Source organism: Coenobita brevimanus, chromosome 14 (genome assembly GCF_032717465.1).
Source record: "Coenobita brevimanus isolate Jiangsu-jjx chromosome 14, ASM3271746v2, whole genome shotgun sequence".
Taxonomy (NCBI): Eukaryota; Metazoa; Arthropoda; class Malacostraca; order Decapoda; family Coenobitidae; genus Coenobita; species Coenobita brevimanus.
The window spans coordinates 10171588-10196141 of NC_136967.1; the positions used below are offsets into that span (position 1 = coordinate 10171588).

At 42.3% G+C, this 24554-nt stretch overlaps 1 protein-coding gene across 1 annotated transcript in view; it reads left to right on the plus strand.

Annotated features, from left to right (window-relative positions):
• The window catches only part of Lrrk (Leucine-rich repeat kinase), a 540691-nt gene that overhangs the window by 510473 nt on the left and 5664 nt on the right, over window positions 1–24554 (plus strand). Inside the window, exons 41-44 of the mRNA XM_080286185.1 lie at window positions 8915–9116; window positions 19502–19700; window positions 20277–20534; window positions 23462–23676. Of these exons, the coding sequence (XP_080142311.1) occupies window positions 8915–9116; window positions 19502–19700; window positions 20277–20534; window positions 23462–23676 (874 nt within the window). The remainder of the gene's footprint in view (window positions 1–8914; window positions 9117–19501; window positions 19701–20276; window positions 20535–23461; window positions 23677–24554) is intronic.

Here is a 24554-nt window from a genome sequence, read left to right on the forward strand (position 1 = left end):
TCTAATAAGTTTTACAGTACTGATAAGCACATGAGTACAGCGATAATAAATCCCAAGGAGGGTGCTGTTGCTCTGTCTATTTTGATGCTAGTGATAGCCTACAGAAGCAAAATACTACTAGAGAACTGTTGACTTTGAAGTAGCTTGCTTGAAGGGAGAATGAGAACATTTATTATCAGCTGGTCAGAGCTTAATTTGGTGGACCCAGAAATCATTAGGCATTGTCCATTATCATCTACAAAGACTCCAGCGTGCTTGTAGGTATCAGCCTTGGTCATCTAATGGCAGCTCACCACATTGCTCGATCTCTTGCAACCTCCCTGTTCAGTCCCTTATCCCTGAGGTAACACATTATAATCTCCTCTCAGGTCTCTTTTGGTCAGCTTCTCACAGCCCTACCCCTGATGTTCACACTTCTCACCTTCACACTTCTCACCTTCCACACATAGTTGTCATCCTCCATCCTCTCAACATATCCAAACCATCTCAATCTACACCTTCTCATTACAACACCAGTACATCCAAGTCCCATCCTTCATCTCAACTCTACTGTACAATCACAAACCTAGCTTCCCCAGGCCTTGCACTGAAGTATGCATTACACATCCATCTAATCACTGTCATTTCTGTATGCTTGAGCCTATGAATAACCCCTTCCATTACTGCCCAGATCTTACTACTGTACAGCATTACACTCCTAACACGTCTCATACAAAAATCCCTTAGCACGGAGAGACAACGGCTCCCTGAACTTCTTCCAGCCACTCCTGGCCCTAGCTACAGAGCTAGCTCCAGCCCAACCTCCAGCACATAACATATCCCCCAAATAAAAAAACTCCTTCACACACTCAAGAGATTCAGTCCAGACACACGTACAAAGGAAGAGGGGAAAAAGAAGTGCCGGTAATCATAGCGGCCTTTGTCTTCTGAGTGTAATAGGAAAAGTACAGTATATGGTAGGATACTTATTGACAGAGTTAGGGAAATAACAGAGGATTTAGCTGGAGTAGAACAGGGAGGTTTTACAAAGGGAAGGGAGGACATATGTACCTAGGAGGAAAATATGGAAGCTGGAAAACCAAGTAGTAAGGGATGCCTTCTATAGCGAGATGAGGAGAGTGGTGACTGAACAGGGAGCTGTAGACAGAGGTGTTAATGAACAGTACAGAGCCCTCAAGAACAATCTCTTGAGAGTTACTGATGTAACATGTGATTGGACAAGAGGACCACCAAGACATAAAGTAACTTGGTGGTGGGATGAGGGTGTAGAAGCTGCAGTTAAGGAGAAAAGAAGGCTTTTTCGGGATTGGAAGAAGGGTGGTAGCAAGGAGGAATACTTGGCTGCCAAGCGTAGGGCTAGAAGAGAGGTATACAGGGTGAAGTCTGAGTCACAGAGACTTTTACTTGATAAACTAGATCATGGGGAAAGGAAAAATATTGATATTAAAGGTGGCAAGTCAGATGAAGGGGGATAATTGGGATAATTGGGATAATTGAGCAGTGTGTGAAGAATGATGAAGGAAGGGTAGTGGTGAACAGTGAGGATATTAAAGATGCATGGAGAGAGCATTCTAGCCAGTTGTTGAATGAGGAGTTTGACTGGGACAGGGAAGGTTTGGAGCCAGCAGATCCAGTGTTTGGCCCTTGGCCTTTAGTTGATGCTGCTACTGTGAGTGAGGCAATAGGCAGGATGAAGTTGGGGAAGGCAGCAGGTGTGTCTGGGTTGACTGCCGAAATGTTGAAGGCCTCCGGAGATCTAGGGGTGAGGTTAGTCACTGACCTGATAAGTATGATTATTTATGAGTGTGTTGTCCCAGATGATTGGCTGAAGAGTGTAATTGTAAATGTGTATAAAGGGAAGGGTGATGCCCTGGAAAGAGGAAATTATAAAGGTATAAAGCTTTTAGATCAGATATTGAAGGTAATGGAGAGAGTTTTAGAAGGTTTGATTAGAGAAAGAGTGAATATTGATGAGATGCAGTTTGGGTTTATGCCATGTAGGGGACCACTGATGCCATATTCATAGTTCGACAGCTTCAGGAAAAATATATTGGTAAGAGAAGGGATCTGTATTTTGTTTTTGTTGATTTGGAAAAGGCCTTTGACAGAGTCACTAGAGAGGTGGTGAAGTGGGCAATGAGAATGTTTGGCTTGGAGGAGTGGCTGGTTAGGGTGGTTATGGCTGTGTACTGTATGTGAGTGCTCACACCCAGGTAAGAGTGAATGGAGATTTGAGTGATGAGTTTTCCGTGAACATTGGTGTGCATCAGGGGTCAGTTTTGAGTCCCATGTTGTTTATCATGGTACTTGAAGCCCTCTCACGTGACTTTAGAAACGGACTCCCATGGGAGATGTTGTATGCTGATGATTTGTTGTTGATTGCAGAGAACGAAAGGGAGGCGGAGGAAAGGTTTAGGAAGTGGAGAGATGGTATGGGGCACAAGGGTTTAAGGGTAAATGCATATAAAACAAAGTGATGATATCTAGGGTTGGTGGCAGTACTGTCAAAGACGAGGGATAGTGATCATGTGCAGTTTGCCACAAGGGCGTGGGAAGTACAGTAATTCCATCTTGTGCAGTGTTTGTGATAAATGGGTGCACAAGAGATGTAGTGATATCAGAGGTAGACTGCAAGATAATGCTGATTTTATGTGTACGGCGTGTTGGGGAGAGCAGGTGGAGATTGTCAGACATGAAAGGATTGAACTTGCTGGTGAATCTCTTGAGTGTGTGGAAGAGGTTTGTTATTTGGGAGACATGTTGTATGCTGGAGATGGGGTTGGAGCTAGCTCTGTGGCTAGGGTGAGTAGTTGGAAGAAGTTTAGGGAGCGCTTGCCTCTTTTGACATTGAGAGGGCTCTCCCTACGTGCTAAGGGGTCTTTATATGCAGCATGTGTTAGGTGTGTAATGCTGTATGGTAGTGAGACCTGGGCAGTAAAGGAGGGGGATATTCGCCGACTCAGACGCACAGAAATGACAATGATTAGGTGGATGTGTAGTGCGTCCCTGCGTGCAAGGTCTAGGGGGGCTGGGTTTACGATGGAAGAGTTGAGAAGTAGGATGGGACTGGAGTGTATTGGTGCTGTGATGAGGAGAGGTAGATTGAGATGGTTTGGACATGTGGAGAGGATGGGGGATGATAATTGGGTGAGGAAAGTGAGAAGTGTTAATATTGGGGATGGGGTTGTGAGGGGTAGACCGAGAAAGACATGGGACGAGGTCATTAAGTGTGACCTTAGGGTTAAGGGACTGAACAGGGAGGCTGCAATGGATCATGCAGCATGGAAAGCCGCCATTAGGTGACCAAGGCCGATGCATGCAAGCATGTTGGAGCTTTTGAAAATGAAATGAAACGAAGTGGTTGTGTAGGTCAGATATTCATCCTTAGGTCTTTAGTGGAAAAGTTTGTAGAGAAGGGAAAGAAGTTGTATGCGGCCTTCATGGATTTGACGAAAGCATATGACCGAGTGGATAGACAAGGAATGTGGGAAATATTAAGAATATATAGAGTAAATGGGAAGTTGGTGAATACCATGAACAGTATGTATGAGGGTGCTGAGGCTCCAGTGTGTGTGGATAGTGAACTGAGTGAATTTTTCTGTCTGAATGTTGGATTGAAACAGGGATGTGTCATGTCTCCATGGTTGTTCAATCTGTATACGGATGGGGATATAAAAGTGACACAAGGTAAGGTAGTGGTTGTTGGAGCGACTCTAATGAGAGAGGGTAGTGTTTGGAAACTTCCTGTACTGTTGTTTGCAGATGTTACTGTATTGTTAAGTGAAGATGAAGAGAAATTGCAAGGCTTGGTGAGTGAGTTTGGGAGAGTATGTAAGAAATGGAATCTAAAGCTGAATGTAGGGAAGAATAAAGTTATGGTGTTCAAGATAAATGAAGTCACTGAACTTACAGTTAGGTTGGGTGATGAGGAAATGGAAAATGTGAGTGCATTTAAGTACAGGTATACCCCGGTTTAACAGTGCAATTGATTAGGTAAAAACCCATCACCATGCAGGGTATCGTCTATCGGGGTAGATTTAACGCATAAAGTATAGGAATGTGTTCTTCGGCCTTCGGTTTCCCCCCCCAACCAAGTCCTAAACCCACCCAAATGAGTCCAAAAACAAGTTTAAAGCTAATCTAAATGCTCTGACAGCTGTAAAAGAAGCTAACCTAAGCCTAACACCTGTAAAAAACTTACTAAAACCAACAAACAAAATCTGAAAATTGTCAAATATAAGTCTGGAAAAAATGTATCTATCTATTGCCAGACGCCTCAATCCCGTTTGGGGTGGCCACAAACAAATCGCCTCCAAGTCGCCCTGTCCCCCGCCATTTCACTGCCCTGCTCCCAACTCACACCCCCCTCTCTCATATACCTCTCCACCCCATCCCTCCATCTCATCCTCAGCCTCCCCCTCCCTCTTCCCCCCTCCACCTCACTCACATACACTCTCTTCGTCAGTCTTTCACCCTCCATCCTCTCCACATGGCCAAACCACCTCAGTGTGTTCCTCATAACGCTCCCTATCACATCCACATCAACACCACAACGTTCCTTTATATCCTCATTCGTCAGCCTATCTCTCCATGTGACTCCACAGGCTCCTCTTAAATAACTCATTTCCACTGCTCTCACTCTTGACTTGTGTCCTGCCAACAACGTCCAACCTTCACTTCCGTACGTTATAGTTGGTATCACAATACTGTCATGTAGTAACTTTTTCACTTCCATGCTCACTTCCCTGTTTCTTAGCACTGCTTTCAAAGAACCAGCAACCTTTCTTCCCTGCTGTACCCTTTCAAGCACTTCACCCTCCAAACCTCCATCCTTACTCATCACACTACCCAAGTACTTAAACGTACTCACATTTTCCAATTCCTCACCATCCAACCTCGCTGTACATTCACTGGAAAAAATCAAAGTTAGTAAACTGTACCCCAAATTGACAGTGTTCACCTCACCTATGACTAAAGCACATTAATGTAAGTCTCAAAACAGTTTGTAATTCAACCTAAGCACACAATATTAGTCTAAAAATATATATATATATTTTTTTTTTTTTTTTTTTTTTTTAAATCAAAACCCATCGTTATACCGGGGTTTGGCCATCGTTAGGCAGGGTATGGTGGCATTTCTACCTCCATCGCTAAGCTGGGGTATCACATCTACGGGTATCGAGGAATATCTGTACTTGGGTAGTGTGATTAGTAAGGATAGAAGTTTGGAGGATGAAGTGCATGAAAGAGTATAACAAGGAAGAAAGTTTGGTGGTTCTTTGAGATCAGTGATTAGAAGGAGGGAAGTGAGCATGGAAGTAAAAGTCGTTGATTAATAGTATTGTGATACCAACTCTGACATATGGAAATGAAGCTTGGACTTTGTTGGAAGGACAAGTCGAGTGAGAGCAGTGGAAATTAATTATTCGAGAGGAGCATGTAGAGTAACATGGAGAGACAGATTGACAAACGAGGAAGTGAAGGAACATTGTGGTGTGGATATGGATGTGATAAAAAGCGTTAGGAGAAATATATTGAGGTGGTTTGACCATGTGGAGAGGATGGAGAGTGAGAGACTAATGAGGAGAGTGTATGTGAGTGAGGTGGATGGGGGGAGGGGAGAGGGTGAGGCCGAGGATGAGATGGAGGGTCGGAGAGGAGAGGTATATGAGAGAAGGGGGTGTGAGCTGGGGTGAAGGGCAGTGAAATGGCAGGGTACAGGGCAACATGGAGGCAATTTGTTTGTGGCCACCCCTTATGGGATTAAGGCATGTGGCAGTAGATAGATGGAAATATTGAACCCCTCTGGTATGAAAGTCCTATCCTAATCAAAGGTGAATTTTCTGGAAATACCAAGAATTAACAAATAAATTACATCTGATTCACTGGGTTAAGAAGAGCTTACGTATCACGATGTTTTCACACTTTTGCCCTATGTGTGTTCATGAAATAACAGCTGTATTCTGTTGTACCTGCTATAGGCTTTTTGTGAATACAGTAATCACTCCAGTATCCGACGTAATAGAGCCATAGGTAGGTCCGGATATTGGTTCTGTCCGGATATTGGGTCCCAGCTTATGGACTTGTACTTATGGACCCTAACTCAGAGAAACACCTATACAGCTCCCTCTGGACATGCATAGCACCTATTTAAGACCCATATCACACCAATAAGGCACATAAATGACTGAAATAAATGCAAAAGAAACATAAAATGAGGGTTTAGAAGTAGGTTCATACAATAATAAACATTCTGGTGACTGGCTCCTGGACTGGTACTTATGGACCCTAACCTAGCCTAACTCAGAAAAACACCTTCCTACTGCACATGCATAGCTCCTAACACCCTATTCACACCAATAAAGGACATTAAAGAGTGAAATGAGGTAAGTATAGTATGGAAAAAAAGTACAGTATGAAACATTCTTATGTCCGGATAGTGGGGATGTTCGGATATTGGGCGTCCGGATATTAGAGTGATTACTGTCAGTTTTTCAGAAGTCTTTCCTGCATTTTAGTTAATTTTCATTTGTGGTGAAATTTAATCATCAGTGAAGTGGACCATGTATTGAAACACAATACAGTAATCCCTCATTTATACAGACATAATAGAGCCAAAGGCATGTCCGGGTAGTGGCAGCATCCGGTTAATAAACACAATTCCTCTATCATACCCAGACCCTACCTATACCCAACCTCCAACCTATACCTAACCTATTTGCACAGTACCTCTGCTTAATTAGGCAGTGTTTTCCAGTCATTCAGGCATATTAGACATCAAAACACACAAAAGAATATCCAAAGTAATGCAAAACACCAAGAAAACCATGCAGAAAACCATTGAAAACCAAAAAACACCCTACCTTAACACTACTGCATGTACTGTACAGTACCACTCTTTATTTTGGCAGTGATTTTCTTCCATTCTGCCATATTTTGACATCAAAACATACATAGGATTATCCAAAATAATTTTCAACACCAAGAAAACCATGCAATAAAACCACTGGAAACCAAAAAACACCCTACCTATACACTACTGTATGTATAGTATCCCTGCTAATTTTGGCACTATTTTCAGGTCAGTCTGCCATATTTAGATGTCAGCACACACATAGAAATATCCAAAGTAATGCTAAACCAAGAAAATCATAAAAAAAAAAAAAATGAAAACCAAAAAACATCCTATATATACATATTTGTATGTACAGTACCCCTCCTAATTTTGGCACTGTTTTCAGGTCAGTCTGCCATATTTAGGCATCAAAACACACATAGGAATATCGAAAGTAATGCCAAACACCAAGAGAACCATGAAAATAAAACACTGAAAACCAAAAAGCACCCAACCTGTACACTACTGTATGTACAGTACCCTTCCTAATTTTTGCACTGTTTTCTGGTCATTCTGCCATATTGAGACATCAAAACACACATAGGATTATCCATATTAATGCTAAATATCAAGAAAAGATTGCATAAGCAACAAAAATTCACAGAAAACTGAAGACGGTTTGAAAATAAGTTATCTGTGATGAGCGATTGCTCCCGGGGCTCAAAAAATTCCACGGCCAAATATGCCACCTGAAATTGGTTAGATTGGCATAAATGGCATGCAATCATCTTTGTTGGTGTTATATTATAAGATAAGCTAATAAAAACACATAAACCTGATAAGTAAAAGTACAGAAATGGAGTGAGAATTAAGTGTTCAGGAGTTAAACTTACCTTCATATAACTTCCCACCATCCTAGTGCAAAATTTTGCTAGCATCTGCCAGGAATTAAGCATATGTTTAAATGCAGAATTTCATAAGCTTTCTCGTGGATTTTGCAGAATTTCGATACGATCAATAGTAGTCGAATAAATCGCAAAAAAATTTGAAAACTCACAAGTCAGTGTTATCACCACGGAGGAGGGTAGGGAGTGAGGGGGGAGCCAGGAGGGTATAGAGGAGGGAAGGGAAGAGGGGAAGAAGCGAGGCTGTGGGCAGGATTCTCCCCCTTCTGTCAAAAGGCACACAGGCATTTTTACCGTACATTTACTCGTGGCTTGCGGTCTGTTAGACGCCGAAAGGCCATGCTGAAACACAACTGACGACGACTGGGGGACTTTCGACATTCAGTAGAGAGGCAGACAGCCTCTGTTGCCAAACATGTACTTGTGGCTTGTAGTCTGTGTTTGATGGTGGTGGTGGTTGGGAAAGACTTAGCCCAGTTGCCGTGCGACGTCGAACATTCAATGGGAATGCATATGGACATTTTGACACCGCTTGCGGGTTACAGTCATTTTACTCGTGTGCTGGAGGTTCGTTGGGAGTGATCGAACGAGCACATGGCTTTGGCCATTCAGTACAGAGATGGACGGACATTTTAGCTGTGACTGTGGGTTACGGACTACTTCCTGGTTATGGCTCGAGCCCAGCGGTCACAAGACTGAATGTTTGAACATGTCGGCTGGCCGGCCAAAGTTCTCGGTGACTTTTACGTTCAGATAACAGCAAGTAAATTCAGATAATGGTTTAATAGAGCCAAGGTCCAGCATCCAGATAATGAACACGTCCAGATACTGAGCATCCAGATAAATGACGGGCTACTGCACTGTATATCATTAGAGGTAACTAGTCAATTAGTCAATTACACAACTGCTGCACTTGCTACAGTATAAAAGTATATTATTTGTTACTTGTCCTTGTTAAGTATGTTTGCCTATAATTATGAATATACTGTACTGTATACACACACACACACACACACACACACACACACATACTTAACTCAGGTTGCCCTTTACTTTGACCATATCTTGAAACTTAGTAAAATACAGGTCCCTCAATTTCCTTAGCCCCCTTTTAAAATCATGAACAGCCTGTACCAGTGTAAAGTATAATAAGCCCTTTTCTTTTTATCCACAGGAGACAGAATATCCGGTGTATGTGTTGGACCTGATGGTGATGTGTTGGTCTCAGCAGCCACGCCTCCGCCCCTCCGCTTCTCAGATTGTCTCCATTGCCTCAGCCCCTGAGTTCACCCACCTTCTTGATGTGGCCTCACTTGATCATTCCCTTAATGTCATGGATGCCATTAGGGTCCCACCTGCCTTCGTCACAGATGAAGGTTTGCCCTGATATATATATTTGCATGTAGGTACCATATGAATTGTATTGGCCAGCCTACATATGCCTGACACAGATGAGCAGCTGTACTATATTCAGGTATAATACAGGCATACCAGTAAATACAGGTATAATACAGGTATACCAGTAAATTTAACCCTTTCAGTCTGATTATTCTGATTTTGCTTATACGTGCTTACCTCAGACCATTTTAAGGAAGGTTGTTGGAACTGGAGGGGTAATGTATAGTTTTCATTATCCAATTCAGTAGAAGAAGTAATTTTAAAGCTGAATGGGATTGTCTGGAGTTACTATGGTTTCAGAGGCCATGTCCCACTGTTTTTTGGGAATAACTTATCAACAAACAGTTATCAGTATGAATTTCTGGCAGAGCTTGTTGCGCACCATGCCCTAATTTTCAGTGATATAGTGCATTACCAAATGTGGAGAAATAAGACACTTATTCCTGACAACTGATGTTATGGTCCCACCTTCGTGACGAGGAAATGGACAAGGGTTCCGTGTTGTTGGTCAGTAGGCTCCACCCACCCCTCCAGCTCTCTCCCGCCCCCCACCTCCACCCCCCCATTCTCTCTCTCTCTCTCTCTCTCTCTCTCTCAAATCGACACTGCAGCTAATAGCATTTGCCTTTTACATATATTAATGAGGCATCCATTATGCGTTATTATATTTGTAAATCATTATTTAAGAGTGACAGATGACCCGACGTAAAGGCAAGAGTAGGGTAGAGTGGTGAGTGATAACGATCATGATTGATGGGAGTGCAATGGTGTGAAGGTCTTCAGGTTTTGTGTGATTTTGTAGTTGATTTTTTTTTTCCAATATGGCATCTATTGCAGGATGGTTCTTGTCTTGTCAGTCTGTGTTTGTAGTCAGGTGGAATGGGACAGTTGAGGCTGGTCATTTGTTACAGGTTGGGTATGGGTTGGGAAACAGAAAAGGGTGGAAATATGGCCGGGGAGGAAGGGTAGTGTAGGTTAAGTACGTTGAGGGAGATGGCGATAATAACACACACACACACACACACACACACACACACACACACACACACACACACACACACACACACACACACACACACACACACACACACACACACACACACACACAGACCATCACTGAATTATTTTTTGGGTAATGAATTAATCACAAAAAGGAGAGAAGAGAAAGATTTGAGAGTGCTGGTCCAAGATAGTTTGTCACCAGAAAAGCACATTAACAAGATAGTTGGAGAGACTTATAAGCTCTTGACTAACATAAGAGTAGCATTTCATTATACGGATGAGGAAATGATGAAAAAATTGATAGTGGCCATGATCCGCCCCAGGTTAGAATATGCAGCGGTAGTGTGGTCCCCACACAAAAAGAAAGATATAAACAAGATTGAGAGAATACAAAGAACAGCAACCAAGATGGTCCCCAGTCTGACAGACCTGTCATACAGAGAGAGGCTGGAAAAACTGGATTTGCCTTCGTTAGAGGAAAGGAGAAAGAGGGGAGACATGATTGTGGTGTTCAGGACCATGGTGGGAGTAGATAAAATTGACAAAGAAGATCTGTTTGTATGGGATAAGAGAGCAACAAGAGGACATGGAATGAAATTGAAAAAGTCAAGCTGCTTGAAGGATATCAAGAAATATAGCTTTCCTTACAGAAGTATAGACTTATGGAATAGCCTGGACAAAGAGATCGTCCAGTCTAAAAACTTAAACGAGTTTAAAGTTAAATTCGACTTATTGAGAAACAGCGACGGAAACCCACGAGCATAGTACATTCCGTGTATATCACAATTAGGTATATTCTTAAATATTTGGAACGACTTAGACAAAGAGGTGGTGCATGAGAAAAACATTCATGTGTGTAAAGGTAGACTTGATAAATGTGGATATGGAGACAGGACAACACGAGCATTGCTCAATTCCTGTATACTACAAATAGGTAAATACAAATAGGTAAATACACACACACACACACACACACACACACACACACACACACACACACACACACACACACGGGAGGAGGCTGGGGGACAATGGGACATTTATACAAGGTTCATAGGAATGCGGAGGGGTGGTTGTGGGCAGGTTCTATTAACACGTCATTGTAGACGATGGATGGAAGAGGAGACATGTTGGAAGGATAAAATGATAAGAACAAAATGTTCTGCACATATTTTATTTAATCCTTGTCATTATCATGGAGTAAGTCGTCCTCGTTATCGCTGTCGAGGCTGATGATAACCGGATCCATGCCTTTGTGGATGTTGTCCGTGGACCAGTACTCGTCCTCGAAGGCTTGGGATCTTCGGACTGCATCCGTCCACACCTCTCCAGTGGCACAAAGCCTGGCTTCCTCCAGCCTGGCATGCAGGTCCGCTCGGGTGAAGCAGTGTAGTGAGGAGGGAGGGGAGGATGGTCAAGGTATTTACCAACGCTACAACAATAGCCAATCATCATCCGTCCGACTAGTAGTCATATCACAATAATACAGATTATTCTAATTGTCCTAAGGCATACAGTGTATGGCCGTATAACTTTGCACCCCCCCTTCCCATCCCCCCTACCCAACCAGTCCCACTCCAACATCACCCCTCTTTCTCACACACAGTTACCAGACATGCGTTTGCATTATATATTACAGATTCGCAGCCATAGGCCTCACTTTGGTTGGTTCGAACCTGTGGTGAGGTGTGCTGTTTTAAGCCCTCTTCGCAAGGGAAACACACACACACACACACACACACACACACACACACACACACACACACACACACACACACACACACACACACACACACACACACCATTGCACTCCCATCAACCATGGTTGTTATCACCCACCACCCTACCCTACTCTTGCCTTTACGTCAGGTCATCTGTCACTCTTAAATAAAGATTTACAAATATAATAATGCATGCCTCAATAGTATATGTATAAGGCAAATGCTATTGGCTGTAGTGTCAGTTTTAGAGAGAGAGAGAGAATGGGGGGGTGAAGGTGGGGGCGGGAGAGAGCTGGAGGGGTGGGTGGAGCCTACTGACCAATGTCACGGAACCCTTGTCTGTGTCCTTGTCATGAAGGTGGGACTTTAACATCACTTGTCAGGGATAAGTTCCTTATTTCTCCACATTTGGTAATGCACTGTATCACTGAAAATTAGGGCATGGTGTGCAACAAGCTCTGCCAGAAATTCATACTGATCCAACTGTTTGTTGAGAAGTTATTCCCAAAAAAGAGTGGGACATGGCCTCTGAAACCCATTGTAGGAGTAATGAATAAAGCTGTTTTGTTATAGTGAAGGGCTTAAGCTACGTATACAGGTCCAGAATGGCAACTTCTCCATATAACCATGCTTATTTATATCCATCCATCCATCACCCAATCCTGTGTCGCCCCATGAGGAGCATAGACACCCGGGGCTAGGCTAGTTGGTCCAGACATTTAAGATGAGAGTGACCACCCTCATGTCAACTTCTCCATATAACCATGCTTATTCATATTCATCCATCTATCATCCAATCCTATGTCACCCCATGAGGAGTGTTGACATCCGGGGCTAGGCAAGTTGGTCCAGACATTTAAGATGAGAGTGACCAGCCTCACTCATCCCTGAGTGGCATTGCATGAGCAATAAACCCCAACCACCCCTTGGATATAAATCTACACAGGCTGAAGCCAATTGGAGCACCTTAATTACCCACTAAACCACCAGGTGCCATAATTTGGTTAAGGTTACCACCCAGCATAGTAAGTGGTTTCCTGGTGTACAGGAAACCATTTGGCTTGTCACTCAGTGTAGAATTACCCATAGGCAGAAGGAAGAGGAAAGAATGAAGGTAAGAAAGATAGAAGAGGGAATGTAAAGTCACCCGTAGGCAGAAGAAAAAGGAAAGAGTGAAGGAAAGACAGAAGAGAAAGGATGGAAGAGAGGAAAGGGCAGACACCCAATGCAGTGCCACATCCAGTGAGTAGATGGTAAGTGCTTATTTATAAATGGATAAAAAAGTCAGTGGTACCCCGACCTTGGGCAAAGGCATTGAAGACCAAAAAGATGACTGGATATGATAAATGAATATGTAAGAAAGTAATGTACAGAAGTTGAGGACGTAAAGGACTGAACTGATTTTGGATAAAAATGAGTGAGGTAGGTGGGGGCACTCAACATCCACTCACTCGATGTAGTGCTGCTCTTGGGTGACTGCCCTTTCCTCTCTTCCTTCTGTCTTTCCTTCCGTCCTCTTCTGTCTTTCTTTCCTTCATTCTTTCCTCTTCTGTATGCCTACGGGTGACCCAATATTCCCTCTTTCATCTTTTTTTCCTTCATTCTTTCCTCTTCCTTCTTCCTGTAGGTGACTCTACACTGAGTGACAAGCCAAATGGTTTCGTGTACACCAGGAAACCATTTACTATGCTGGGTGGTAACTGCATAACCAAATAATGGCACCTGGTGGTTTTAGTGGGTAATTAAGGCGCTCCAATCGTATTGAGCCTGTGCAAGTCTTTATTCAAAAGGTGGTTGGGGTTTATTCCTCACGTAATGCCACTCAGGGATAAGTGAGGCTGGTTGCTTTCATCTTAAATGTCAGGACCAGCTTGCCTCCCCCTGGGCTTCTACGCTTCTCTTAGAGCAACGCAGGATTAAATGATGATGATGATGATGATGATGATGATGAAGTATGGAGTAGCTAATGGCAGTGGGTACCATACATCCACTTTCTTTTTAACTTGAATATTGATTGAATGAGTTTCTCTTTAAGTATTAGTGAAAGGCATCTAAGCAGAAGAAAAAAAATGTGTACCAGATAGGTAGTTTTTGTTTTTGAGATGGAGCCAGGATTTAGAAAACTTGAATGATGAATGATTGATTTTGTGGCTCATTTTCGTGAACACTGTTCTGATAGTTCTGTTTTATGCTATAGTGTAGTGGGAGTGAGAGTTACAGTGATGATCAGCAGACAGTGGGCAAACAACTCTTCTTCCTCTTTTCTTCCACCAAAATCAACATACAATCAGCATCTCACATTTATAGAAATCTGGGCTTTTTAAATTTAGTAATGGAAGTAAAGATTCATTCATTCATTCATTCATTGCCAGACGCCATGTATCCCAAACGGGGTGGCCAAGGGCTTAGAGTTAATTGTTTTACAGGGAGGGGCACTAATCCTCCACCAACCCCACTTGACACGTAGGGATGGTAACAAGAAACTAAATTCCTTTCCCAGATTTTGCTATTAGAGGGTATCCCTTTACCTCTGCCTCATCAGATATGTTTTAGTAGTACCATAGTATGATTCCATTGCTGTTCCTCCATCACTGTCCCCCTCTGATTTCCTCATGGCTGACATTAAAATTTCTTCAATTGATGTGTTTTCTGTCATCACTGTCCTCAGTACTAACAAGACAGATGAGCTTGATAGGGTCCCTCCTGTCTTTCTGAAGAACTTGTCTTCTGTGCTTACACCCTGCTTACCTCTGCCTTATCAAATATGTGTTAGTAGTGTACCATAGTACGATTCCAGTGCTGTTGCTCCATCACTGCCCCCCTCTGACTTCCTCATGGCTGACATTTCAGTTTCTTCAGTTGATGCATTTTCTGCCATCACTGTCCTCTGTACCAACAAGGCATATGAGCTTGATAGGGTCCTTCCTGTTGTCCTCAAGAACTATATTTCTGTTCTTACACCCTGCCTAGGTATATAAGCTAGTACCTTTCCATCATGCCAGAAGTTTGCCTTCATTCAGTCAGTCCCAAAGAAGGGTGACCATTCCCAACCCTCAACCTATCACGCAATTACTTTAACATCCTGTATCTCAAAGTTTTTGAATTTATTCTTAACAAATATATTTTAAAGCACCTTTCCTATCACAGCCTTCTTTATGATTGTCAGTATGGGTTCTGCTAGGGACACTCCAGTGGCGATCTTCTTACCTTCCTTTCAGACTCCTGGTCATCATCCTTTCGGAACTTTGCCGAAAACTTTGCCATTATACTTCACATCTCAAAGGTTTCTGATTGAGTTTGGCATAAATCTTGGATTTCCAAACTGCCCTCTTGTGGTTTCAATCCTTCCATCTATGCCTTTACCTCTAACTTCCTTTCTGGTTGTTCTGCATCAGCTGTTGTTTATGGCCACCATTATTCTTGTAGAGCTATCAGTTTTGGTATTCCTAGGGGCTCTGTCCTACCACCAACTTTCATCCTTCTGTTCAATGACCTAAGCTGTACATCTTACCGTATCCACTCATACACTGATGTCTCCATCCTTCACCTTTCCATTCACTTCTTGCAGCATCCATCTGAGCAATTACTTCAACAGTCATGGAAAAAGGCTATGGGACGTTTAATTTCTAACTTGGCACATATCTCTAATTGGGGTAAAAGTTATCTTGTTGTTTTTATTGTGTCAAAACCTCAATTCCTACATCTTTCAACATGTCAGAATATTCAGCAGGAGTATCCTCTAATTTTTAACAATATCCAACTCAATCTTGCATCATCTTTGATCATACTTGAGGTTTCATTCTCTTGGGATGTATCTTGGAAAGATTGTATTACCTCTCTTGTAAATCTTTTCCAAGAGATTGGGTGTGCTAAGCTGACTCCATGCCTGCTTTACCCCTGCACAGTTGTTGATTTTATACAGGGGTTTTATTCACCCCTGTGTAGAACACAACTCTCATGTGTGGGGTAGCTCCCCACATACAGCTCTTCTCAGCAAGATGAAGTCAAAGGCTTTTCATCTTATTAACTCTTATTGGCTCCCTTCAACCTTTCTCTCTTTGCCACACTGTTGCATCTTGATTGCTTTTCTGTTGCCACCTCAGTGTTTGCTGCTTCTCTGAACTGTCTTCTTGCATCTGTCCACCACTATGGCAGGTGCACAGCACTCATCTAGCAGCAAACTCTCAGCCCTTTTCTGTCCAACTCTGTAATACAAGCATTATCATTACATTGAATCCTTTGTGTATGCAACAGGTCAACTGAGAACTATCTTCCTCTGTCTGTATTTTATACTTCCTATGACCTTCAGTCTTTTAAATGCAGTTTTTTTTTATGCAAGGAAGAAGGAACCAAAGGCCAGGAGCCCACAAACCATTCCTCCCAAGGAAAAACAAAAGCAATACAGCAAAGAGTTAAATTAAAGTTCCGTTCATTGTGAGATGCCTAGACACACTGCTTTTGAAAGACTGGAGATCATAGAAAGTAGGAAATACAGACAGAGGGAGTCAGTTCCAAAGTTGACCTATTGCATAAGTGAAGGACTGGGAGTAACAATTGAATTTTTGCATTAGAAAGTTGGACAGAAAAGGGATGAGAATTTGTTGCTAGATGGGTGCTATGCGCCTGTTGTAGTGATGCAGTGGTGCAAGCAGATAGTTCAGAGGAGCAGTGACCACTGAAGTAGCAATAGAAAAAAGATAAAGATGCAACAGTGCGGTGAAGAGACAGAGGTTGAAGGGGTCCAGTAAGAGGAGCAGAGTTAATGAGACGAAAAGCCTATGACTCCACCTTGTTGAGTAGAGCTGTATGTAGGAAGCCTCCATACACATGAGATTTGTACTCTACACAGGGGCGAATAAAACTTGCGTATAAAGTCAACAACTGTGCAGGGGTAAAGAAGGAATGGAGTCGGCTTAGCACACCTAATCTCTTGGAAGCAGATTTTGCAAGAGATGTAATATGATCTTTCCAAGATAAATCCCAAGAGAATGAAACCCCAAGTATGTGTAAAGGTGATGCAGGATTGAGCTGGATATTATTAAACATTAGTGGGTACTCTTGTGGAAGATTTTGATGGGTTAATAGGTGTGAGAACTGAGTTTTTGATGCATTAAAAACAACAAGATTACTTTTACCTCAGTAAGAGATACGAGCCAATCAGACAGTAAGTGTTCCATAGCTTCATCCCTTGTTTGTTGAAGTAGCTGCTGCGATGGACACTGCAGGATGCGAATGGAAAGGTAAAGGGTGGAATCATCAGCGTATGATTGGATTTGATTAGATGTACAGCTTAACAGGTCATTGATGCATAAAAGGAAGAGGGTGATAGGACAGAACCCAGAGGAATACCATTATTGATAGATCTAGGAGAAAAAAGATGATTGTCAACAGCAGCAGCTATAGAATGACCAGAAAGGAAGCTAGAGATGAAGGCACAGATAGATGGATTGAAACCATAAGACGGCAGTTTTGAAATTAAAGATTTATGCCAGACTTGAACGAAACCCTTTGAGATGTCAAGTGCAGTGGCAAAGCTTTTGCCAAAGTTCAGAAAGGAGGCTGTTCAGGAGTCTGAAAGATAGGTGAGAAGATCTCCAGTGGCACATCCCTGACGGAACCCATACTGACAATGAGAAAGAAGGTTGTGATAGGAAAGATGCTTTAGAAAATTTTTGTTAAGAATTGACTCAAAAATTTTTGAGATACAGGATGATAAAGCAATTGAGTGATAGCTATAGGGTTGGGAATGGTCACCCTTCTTTGGGACTGGCTGAATGAGAGCAAACTTCCAGCAAGAAGGAAAGGTACAAGTTGAAAGACAAAGGCAAAAGAGTTTACCTAGGCAAGGTGTATGCACAGAAGCACATTTCTAGAGAACAACAGGAGGGATCCCATCAGGCCCATATGCCTTGTTAGTATTAATGCCAGTGATGGCAGAAAATAGATCAGCTGAAGAAATTTTAATGTCAGCCATGAGGAAGTCAGAGGAGAGAATTGATGGAGGAACAGCACCATAATCATCTATGGTGGAATTGGAGGAGAAAGTCCGAGTGAAGAGGTCTGCTTTATCAGTAGAAGAAATAGTGAGAGAACCATCAGAGTGAGAAAAGAGGAGGGATGGATGATGAGGTAAAGTTGTTAGAAAGGTTTATGGCAAGGTGCCAGAAGGAGCGGGAAGAATCAGAGTTGGAGAGTTCAGAGCACTTAGTACGGATGAAATTATTTTTAGCAGAGCGAAGAACAGACTTGGTATGATTCCGGGCAGAAACATAAAAAGATGAGGTTGAGGTGTGGGTTGGCTCCTGTACCTTTTATAGGCCTTCTCCTTGTGGACAGCATGATAACAAGTGTGATTAAACCAAGGTTTCTTTGCATTAGTCAGAGGATATGAAAAAGGAATGTATGCTTCCATGCCTGAGAGAATAACCTCCGTAATGTGCATGGCACACTCAGATGGCTCTTGGTCATGGAAGCAATAATCATTCCAGGGAAAATCAAAGAAGTACTGCTTGAGGACCTCCCAATCAGCAGCTCCAAAGTGCCACAACCGATGTTTCTTTGGAAGGTCCACAGGCTGTACTGGAGCAATATGACAGGTTAAGGTGATAAGGTTGTGGTCGGAGGAGCCCAACGGAGGGGAAAGATTAACAGTGTCAGCAGAAGGATTAGTTGTAAGGTGGAGGTCAAGTATGTTGGAACTCTCTCCAAGACGATCAGGGATACAGATAGGGTGCTGTACAAGCTGCTCCAGGCCACTAAGGATAGAAAAGATGTAGACTTGTTCATCTGGTGGATCAGTGAAAGCAGAGGAGAGCCAAAGGTGTTGATGAACTTTGAAATCTCCTAGAATGGAGATTTCAGAGAATGGAGAAATGGACAGGATTTGTTCCACTGTAGAAGTAAAATAGTTGAAGAATTATTCATAGTCAGTAGAATTAGGGGATGAGTAAACAGCACAGATATATTCAGCCAGAGAATGATAGGAAAGCCGAAGCCAGAGAGTCGAGAATTCAGAAAAATCAAGTTCAGGAACACGATAGCAAGATAAATAATTGGAGATCATAAATTTTGTTCTCTGTTATCTCGTTTTTATTTTTTCTTGGGGAAACAATCTTGCACGTTTGAGCCTTTGGTTCAGTCTTCTTTGCATTAAAAAAAAAAGAAAGAAAAAAAAAAAAAAAGTAGAGCAACTCTGGTCTGTCTGACCAAGCAGACCCATCAACTGCAGGCAAATAAGTGGTCCTTCACAGGGAATTGATGCTCCCTTATGGTGGACAGTGCCCCACCACAATGAGGCGTGGGAAGAATCTGGAGGTTTGGTTCTTGAAATGATGCCATATTTGCATCTCTCCACCCGGTTAACGAAAGGCTCCACATATCTCCTTTATTTGGTTATGTGGTACCTACCCAGTACTTTAAATGGTTTCCTAGGTCACTGGAAACCTTTAGGTTTTTCACTCAGTGTAGAGTCACTTAAGGAAGTAGGTAGTACCACATCAAGTGAGTGGATGATAGTTTCTACCTCTGTCAGATATAACGTAAAAAAAACAATACTTAAAAATATAAATCCTATGTAGAATGTTCTTGATTGTATAGTTCTCACAGTCAGAAAATATAGTTTAGTATTGTTTCATTTACAGATGGTGAGCTGGTTCGAGGTGAGCAGGGTAGTGTTTGGGTGAGCCGGACTTCCCCCCAGCTGGATATGGTTAGTGCAGGGGAGTGGGGCTGGGGAGCTCACACTAGCATTGAGGGCCTCCCTGATGCTATCACCACCATGTGCCTTGTTGGGGCACACGTCTGGCTTGGGGACAGTGCCGGCAACATCCATGGTTACAAGTAAGCAACAGAGAAAAATATGGAAATATGATGTGGCCATAAAACAGTTTCTAGTAAGCTCTGTTATTACAGAATAAATAGCTGTAATCTTTTCTTTAGAGGTATTGTTTACCTTTCCTAAATTTATTTTTTTTATTTATTTGTGATCGTAGGCATATATGAACATGAGCCCAATGGAATGCAGATTGAAGTGTCCTTCTTGTGGTCCACTATCCTCTTTGGGAGGATATAGAGGGAGTTGAGGGACCTTTGCGTAACTGGGCAGCAGGTTTTTTTTTTTTTTTTTTTTTTTTTTTTTTTTTAATGTGTCCGACTCTGGGCATAGGCTTCACAGCCTGCTTTCAAGACCCAGCAGTCCTCCTACATACCATTCACCTCTACAGTTATTGGTGATATGCCGTATGAGCATGTGCTACATATGAGTACCGGGTATTTCTAACTTTGTCTTGTATATCAGTATCTTCAAGTTGCAAGTATTGTATCATTTAAAAAAACAGTAGAGAAATTGATTAATTATAAGTGTATGTTTTTTTTTTGTTTTTTTTTTTCATTTATTACATGCTTGTTTCTTCACAGCACAAATAATTATGGCCGAGTATTCAGCTACTGCCTTGAGCCAGATGCACCACAGTCATCCCCTGTGCGATCACTATGCTCACTTCATGCTCTGGGGCGGGTGGCAGTGGCACTTTGCAATGGGCGACTTTTCCTCTGCAGCTCCGATGTGACACCAACTTCACCAGTTCTTGGTGAAGGCAGTTTTGTGATGACTGAGCTGGCTGGGTCCACTCATGAGATACACTGCCTTGCCCTCACTCACACATCCACCAACTGGTCAGTACTTGGAAAGTTTGTGAAAATTGAAATAATTTTATATTGTTGTAGCCCTTAAAACTAATTATGCAGTCACTTCCTCAACTTGATAAAATAGGGCAAATAGGTACAGAGCTATCTGTACTTTACACAGATTTAAAGAGGAAATTTTTCTTTTATTTGCCATATTTCCACTTATAGTACATACATCCATACATGAGATGATAAAGAGAGACTTTCAGATCAGAAGGAGCTAATAAGTTCATTTTGTGGGTAGCTATGGTTAAGTTCATGTGTTGTCTTTTTAACTGTATCATTGAAGAAAAAATCAATGACCATTACATTTCTCAAAATTCTTTGAACATAGCAGGTACATTAAATATTTTGCTTCATCCCAGTATGCACAGAAATGAAAATTTTGTAGTAGGGTCTCACTGAGAGGCAACTCTGAGAACAGTATGCTGCAAGTGGGGTTATGCATGAGAAATATTAAAGAGGTGAGTTGAGCATAAGAAATACAGGTATCAGAGAGGTGATGCAGAATGGTATGTTGAAGTGGTTTGTACATGTTAAAAAGGGGGATAAGGATGACTGGTTAAGGAAGATTATAGGTGTGAATGCAAGGCTGATTGAGGAAGATGTGGGTTGAGGTTCTTCTTAGAGACCTCTGGGCTAGAAGATAGAGGAGGGTTATGCCTCAAGATCACAGCACAAGGAAAGCAGACATTGGGTGAAAGTACGTACATATGTTAACATGGTCAGTGGTCTTTAGATGTAAACTTATATTGATCTTGTACTCGTTTAATGTAACAGCTGCTCAGCCGCAGAATAGGGATGCCTCTTCGCATTGATGCAGTACCAGCTTCAGAATCCACACTGTTTGCCCATCTAACACTCTTCTTAAAGAGATGTTGTTGAAGGCTATCAGTATCATCGATACTGTACTGATAAATCAGAAATTAAAATATATCTGATGTAGGTAGTCTTATCATCTAAAGAGTACCAACTGGGGAGGTCATGTGCTGTACACAGGTTTGAATCCTCAAGAAGTTGCTGCAGGTCTCTCAGTCATGTAATTCTACCAGAGGTGTAACTTGGTCACCTTCCATCCATCCATCCATCATCCAATCCTATGTTGCCCCATGAGGAGCGTAGGAGCCCAGGACTAGGCAGTTGGTCCTGACATTTAAGATGAGAGTGACCAGCCTCACTCATCTCTGAGTGGCATTACGTGAGCAATAAACCCCAACCACCCCTTGGATTTAAACCATCACCGGCTCAATCCAATTGGAGTGCAATAATTACCCACTAAACCACCAGGCACCAAAATTTGGTTATATGGTTACCACCCAGCGTAGTAAATGGTTTCCTGGTGTACAGGAAACCATTTGGCTTGTCACTCAGTGTAGAGTCACCCACAGGCAGAAGGAAGAGGAAAGAATGGCCATCTACTTTTAAATGATCTGGATGGAGTTAGACTAGTCTAGCTCCAGGCCCCTACCACTCAAAGGTGATAATATGAGACAAGTTGTTAATGTTACCCCTTTTTCTTTCTATGCACTGCAGTATTAACCCTTTATCCTTAAGGAGTCTTAAGTTGAATAAAATCATATAGCATTAGCCAGAATGGAATTTTATATACACTCTATCCTTTGGCTTAAGGGATTAATGGAGTGTTTCTAACAAACTTCACCCAATGCACATCTCTCTTGCGTTGAACGAAATTACCTGTTGTTTGCCAGAGTTGTTGTTGTGGCCCCAGGCTCACCTGTATGTGGACCAAGGGGATTGTAGATTGAAGTTGCCCTTCCCTTTCATCCACACTTCTGTATTGGGGGATGGGTGGTTGAGGGATATTTGTATACCTGGACAAAGGAGATGCATGGTTGTATCAGTGCTAGTATATGAAGGCATCCATCTCCAGTATTGTTATCCAGTGTAGAATACAAAGTACAACCCCTAGACGTCGGGAATGTTTTGAGCACGGCCACTTTCTCTGTACGGCCTTATTTCCCAAAATAGCCTTTTTTCAAACCTTCATATTTGGGAAAGTATAACAGTTAGGGAAACAAAGACCATATTACTCAACAACTCTTCTTGTGAATGAAAGCATCTCCAGGTCTGCAAGTGGCTGTGTTGATGTATAAGGACATAAAGAAGATGAGTAACTTTTGGCGCTTGAAGCAGGATGTCTTTGTGCATGTGCACGTGGCCCCAACTTTGGTTCCATTCTCAACGTGATAGCTTCTCCACTACTAGATAAACAAGACACAGTGGCGTCCAAGGCACAGCCTGTGGCACTATCACTGAGCCCATTTCTAATATCTTTGGGCAGAGGCTTCACAGGGGTGGATGAGGCAAGGGGTCTGCGTGAGTCGGGAACAGAATAGGACAAAGAGGTTTCAGAAAACATCATTCAGCACCTAGCTAAGTCACAGAAGACTGAGGTACACTTGCGTCATGTGGTGGGAGTTTCTCCCCACCCTTTAGTGCTGAGATCATATGGCAGCCAGTTCAAACTGTGGCAGGATTGCATTTGCAGTTCCTCCCATCACCCGGCAGTCTCTGTCCACCCCTTTTGCGGTGGACAGTGCAGTTACCCGGCGTGTAGGCATTACGCTAAGCAGTTTAATTTTTGCCAAGTTCATGGTCTGCATTCTGTGCTTTCATTTGAAACTGGTTAATAGCAGTTGACGTATTTGCAGGTGCAGTTAGAAATCAGAAACCATCATTGTACCTCTTATTCTCCTAATCAGATAGGGTGGGTTAGGGTCCAGAAACAATAGAGGAGAAATTGTGACAATGGGAAGCTAAGTGAAATGGGCCATACATTCATTCACATATCACTTAAGACTTGAGAGTCCTAACTCTGCTTCAAATGTATCTGCTCATATTAAAAAAGAATTTTTTTTTATTACAATAATCATTAAAAATGCTTTTTTTTTCAGGTCACTGTGGTGTGGTGGAAGCGAGGGCATCATGAGTGTGTTTACCCTACGACATGATGGGTTGGTGTTGAGCCAGGATGCACTCTCACATTTCACAACCTCCACTCCCCCTCCATCTAAGGACTCTTCAGATGTCCTAATACTACATGCGCCACAGAACCTCAGCTCAGTTTCTCCGCACCTCAGAAGTTCAGTCTGGTCCTATGTTTACCCAGGTAAGAACCAATGTGATATACCGTATTGTACAATATATGACAGCACTGTATCCAAATGCACATGAATACCTTGGTGGTTATAGTTTCCTAGGCATAGTGCTGTTGTAGAGAGCTGCTTTTGGGGCACTTTTTAACAATCTCAGGAAAGTATTGTATTCTAAACTGCATGTTAATGTAGTGTCATTGTTCCGCAAAGTTGGTGATACGAAATCATGATGAATATGTAATTATAATGGTGGCATGAATAGTAGAGCCATGTAAAAGTACAGTAGCGTAGAATGATTATTAATGTTTCATTATTTTCCAGTTGGTTTTACTGCCTTTTTTTTTTTTTTTTTTTTTTAATGTGTCCAACTCTGGGCATGGGCTTCACAGCCTGCTACCAAGGCCCAGTAGTCCTCCTACATTCCATACACCTCCACATGTCACCACTTCGGCGCTAGCACCCACCATCCTTATTGAATACATGCTAGGGCTGTCCCTTACAGGAATGGTGTATTGGTATTAGCAGGGGTATTTTTACGAACGGTCAGCAGGTCTTCTGGTAGATCAGTAAAGTCTGCATTTATGAAATTCAAATCCTTAAACTGCTCCCTGCCCCAGCGGGGATTTGAACCTGGGTCTGGTAGGACTGCAGGCCAACTCTCTGCCGATTGAGCCACCGCCTCCCCCTTACAATTTGTGCTGATAAATTAAAAAATTTAAAAAAAACAGAAAAAGAAAAGCACTATTCAGATCCCAACCAGAGATTCTCTCCATATTGCACTGAAATACATGGGTCTGTGCTTGTATACTACTGGAGTGTGGTTTACAGAAAAAAAAAAAAAAATGTGACAGCATTGGTAAAAGATTGAGGGGTACCTAAACTTCTGTGTTTT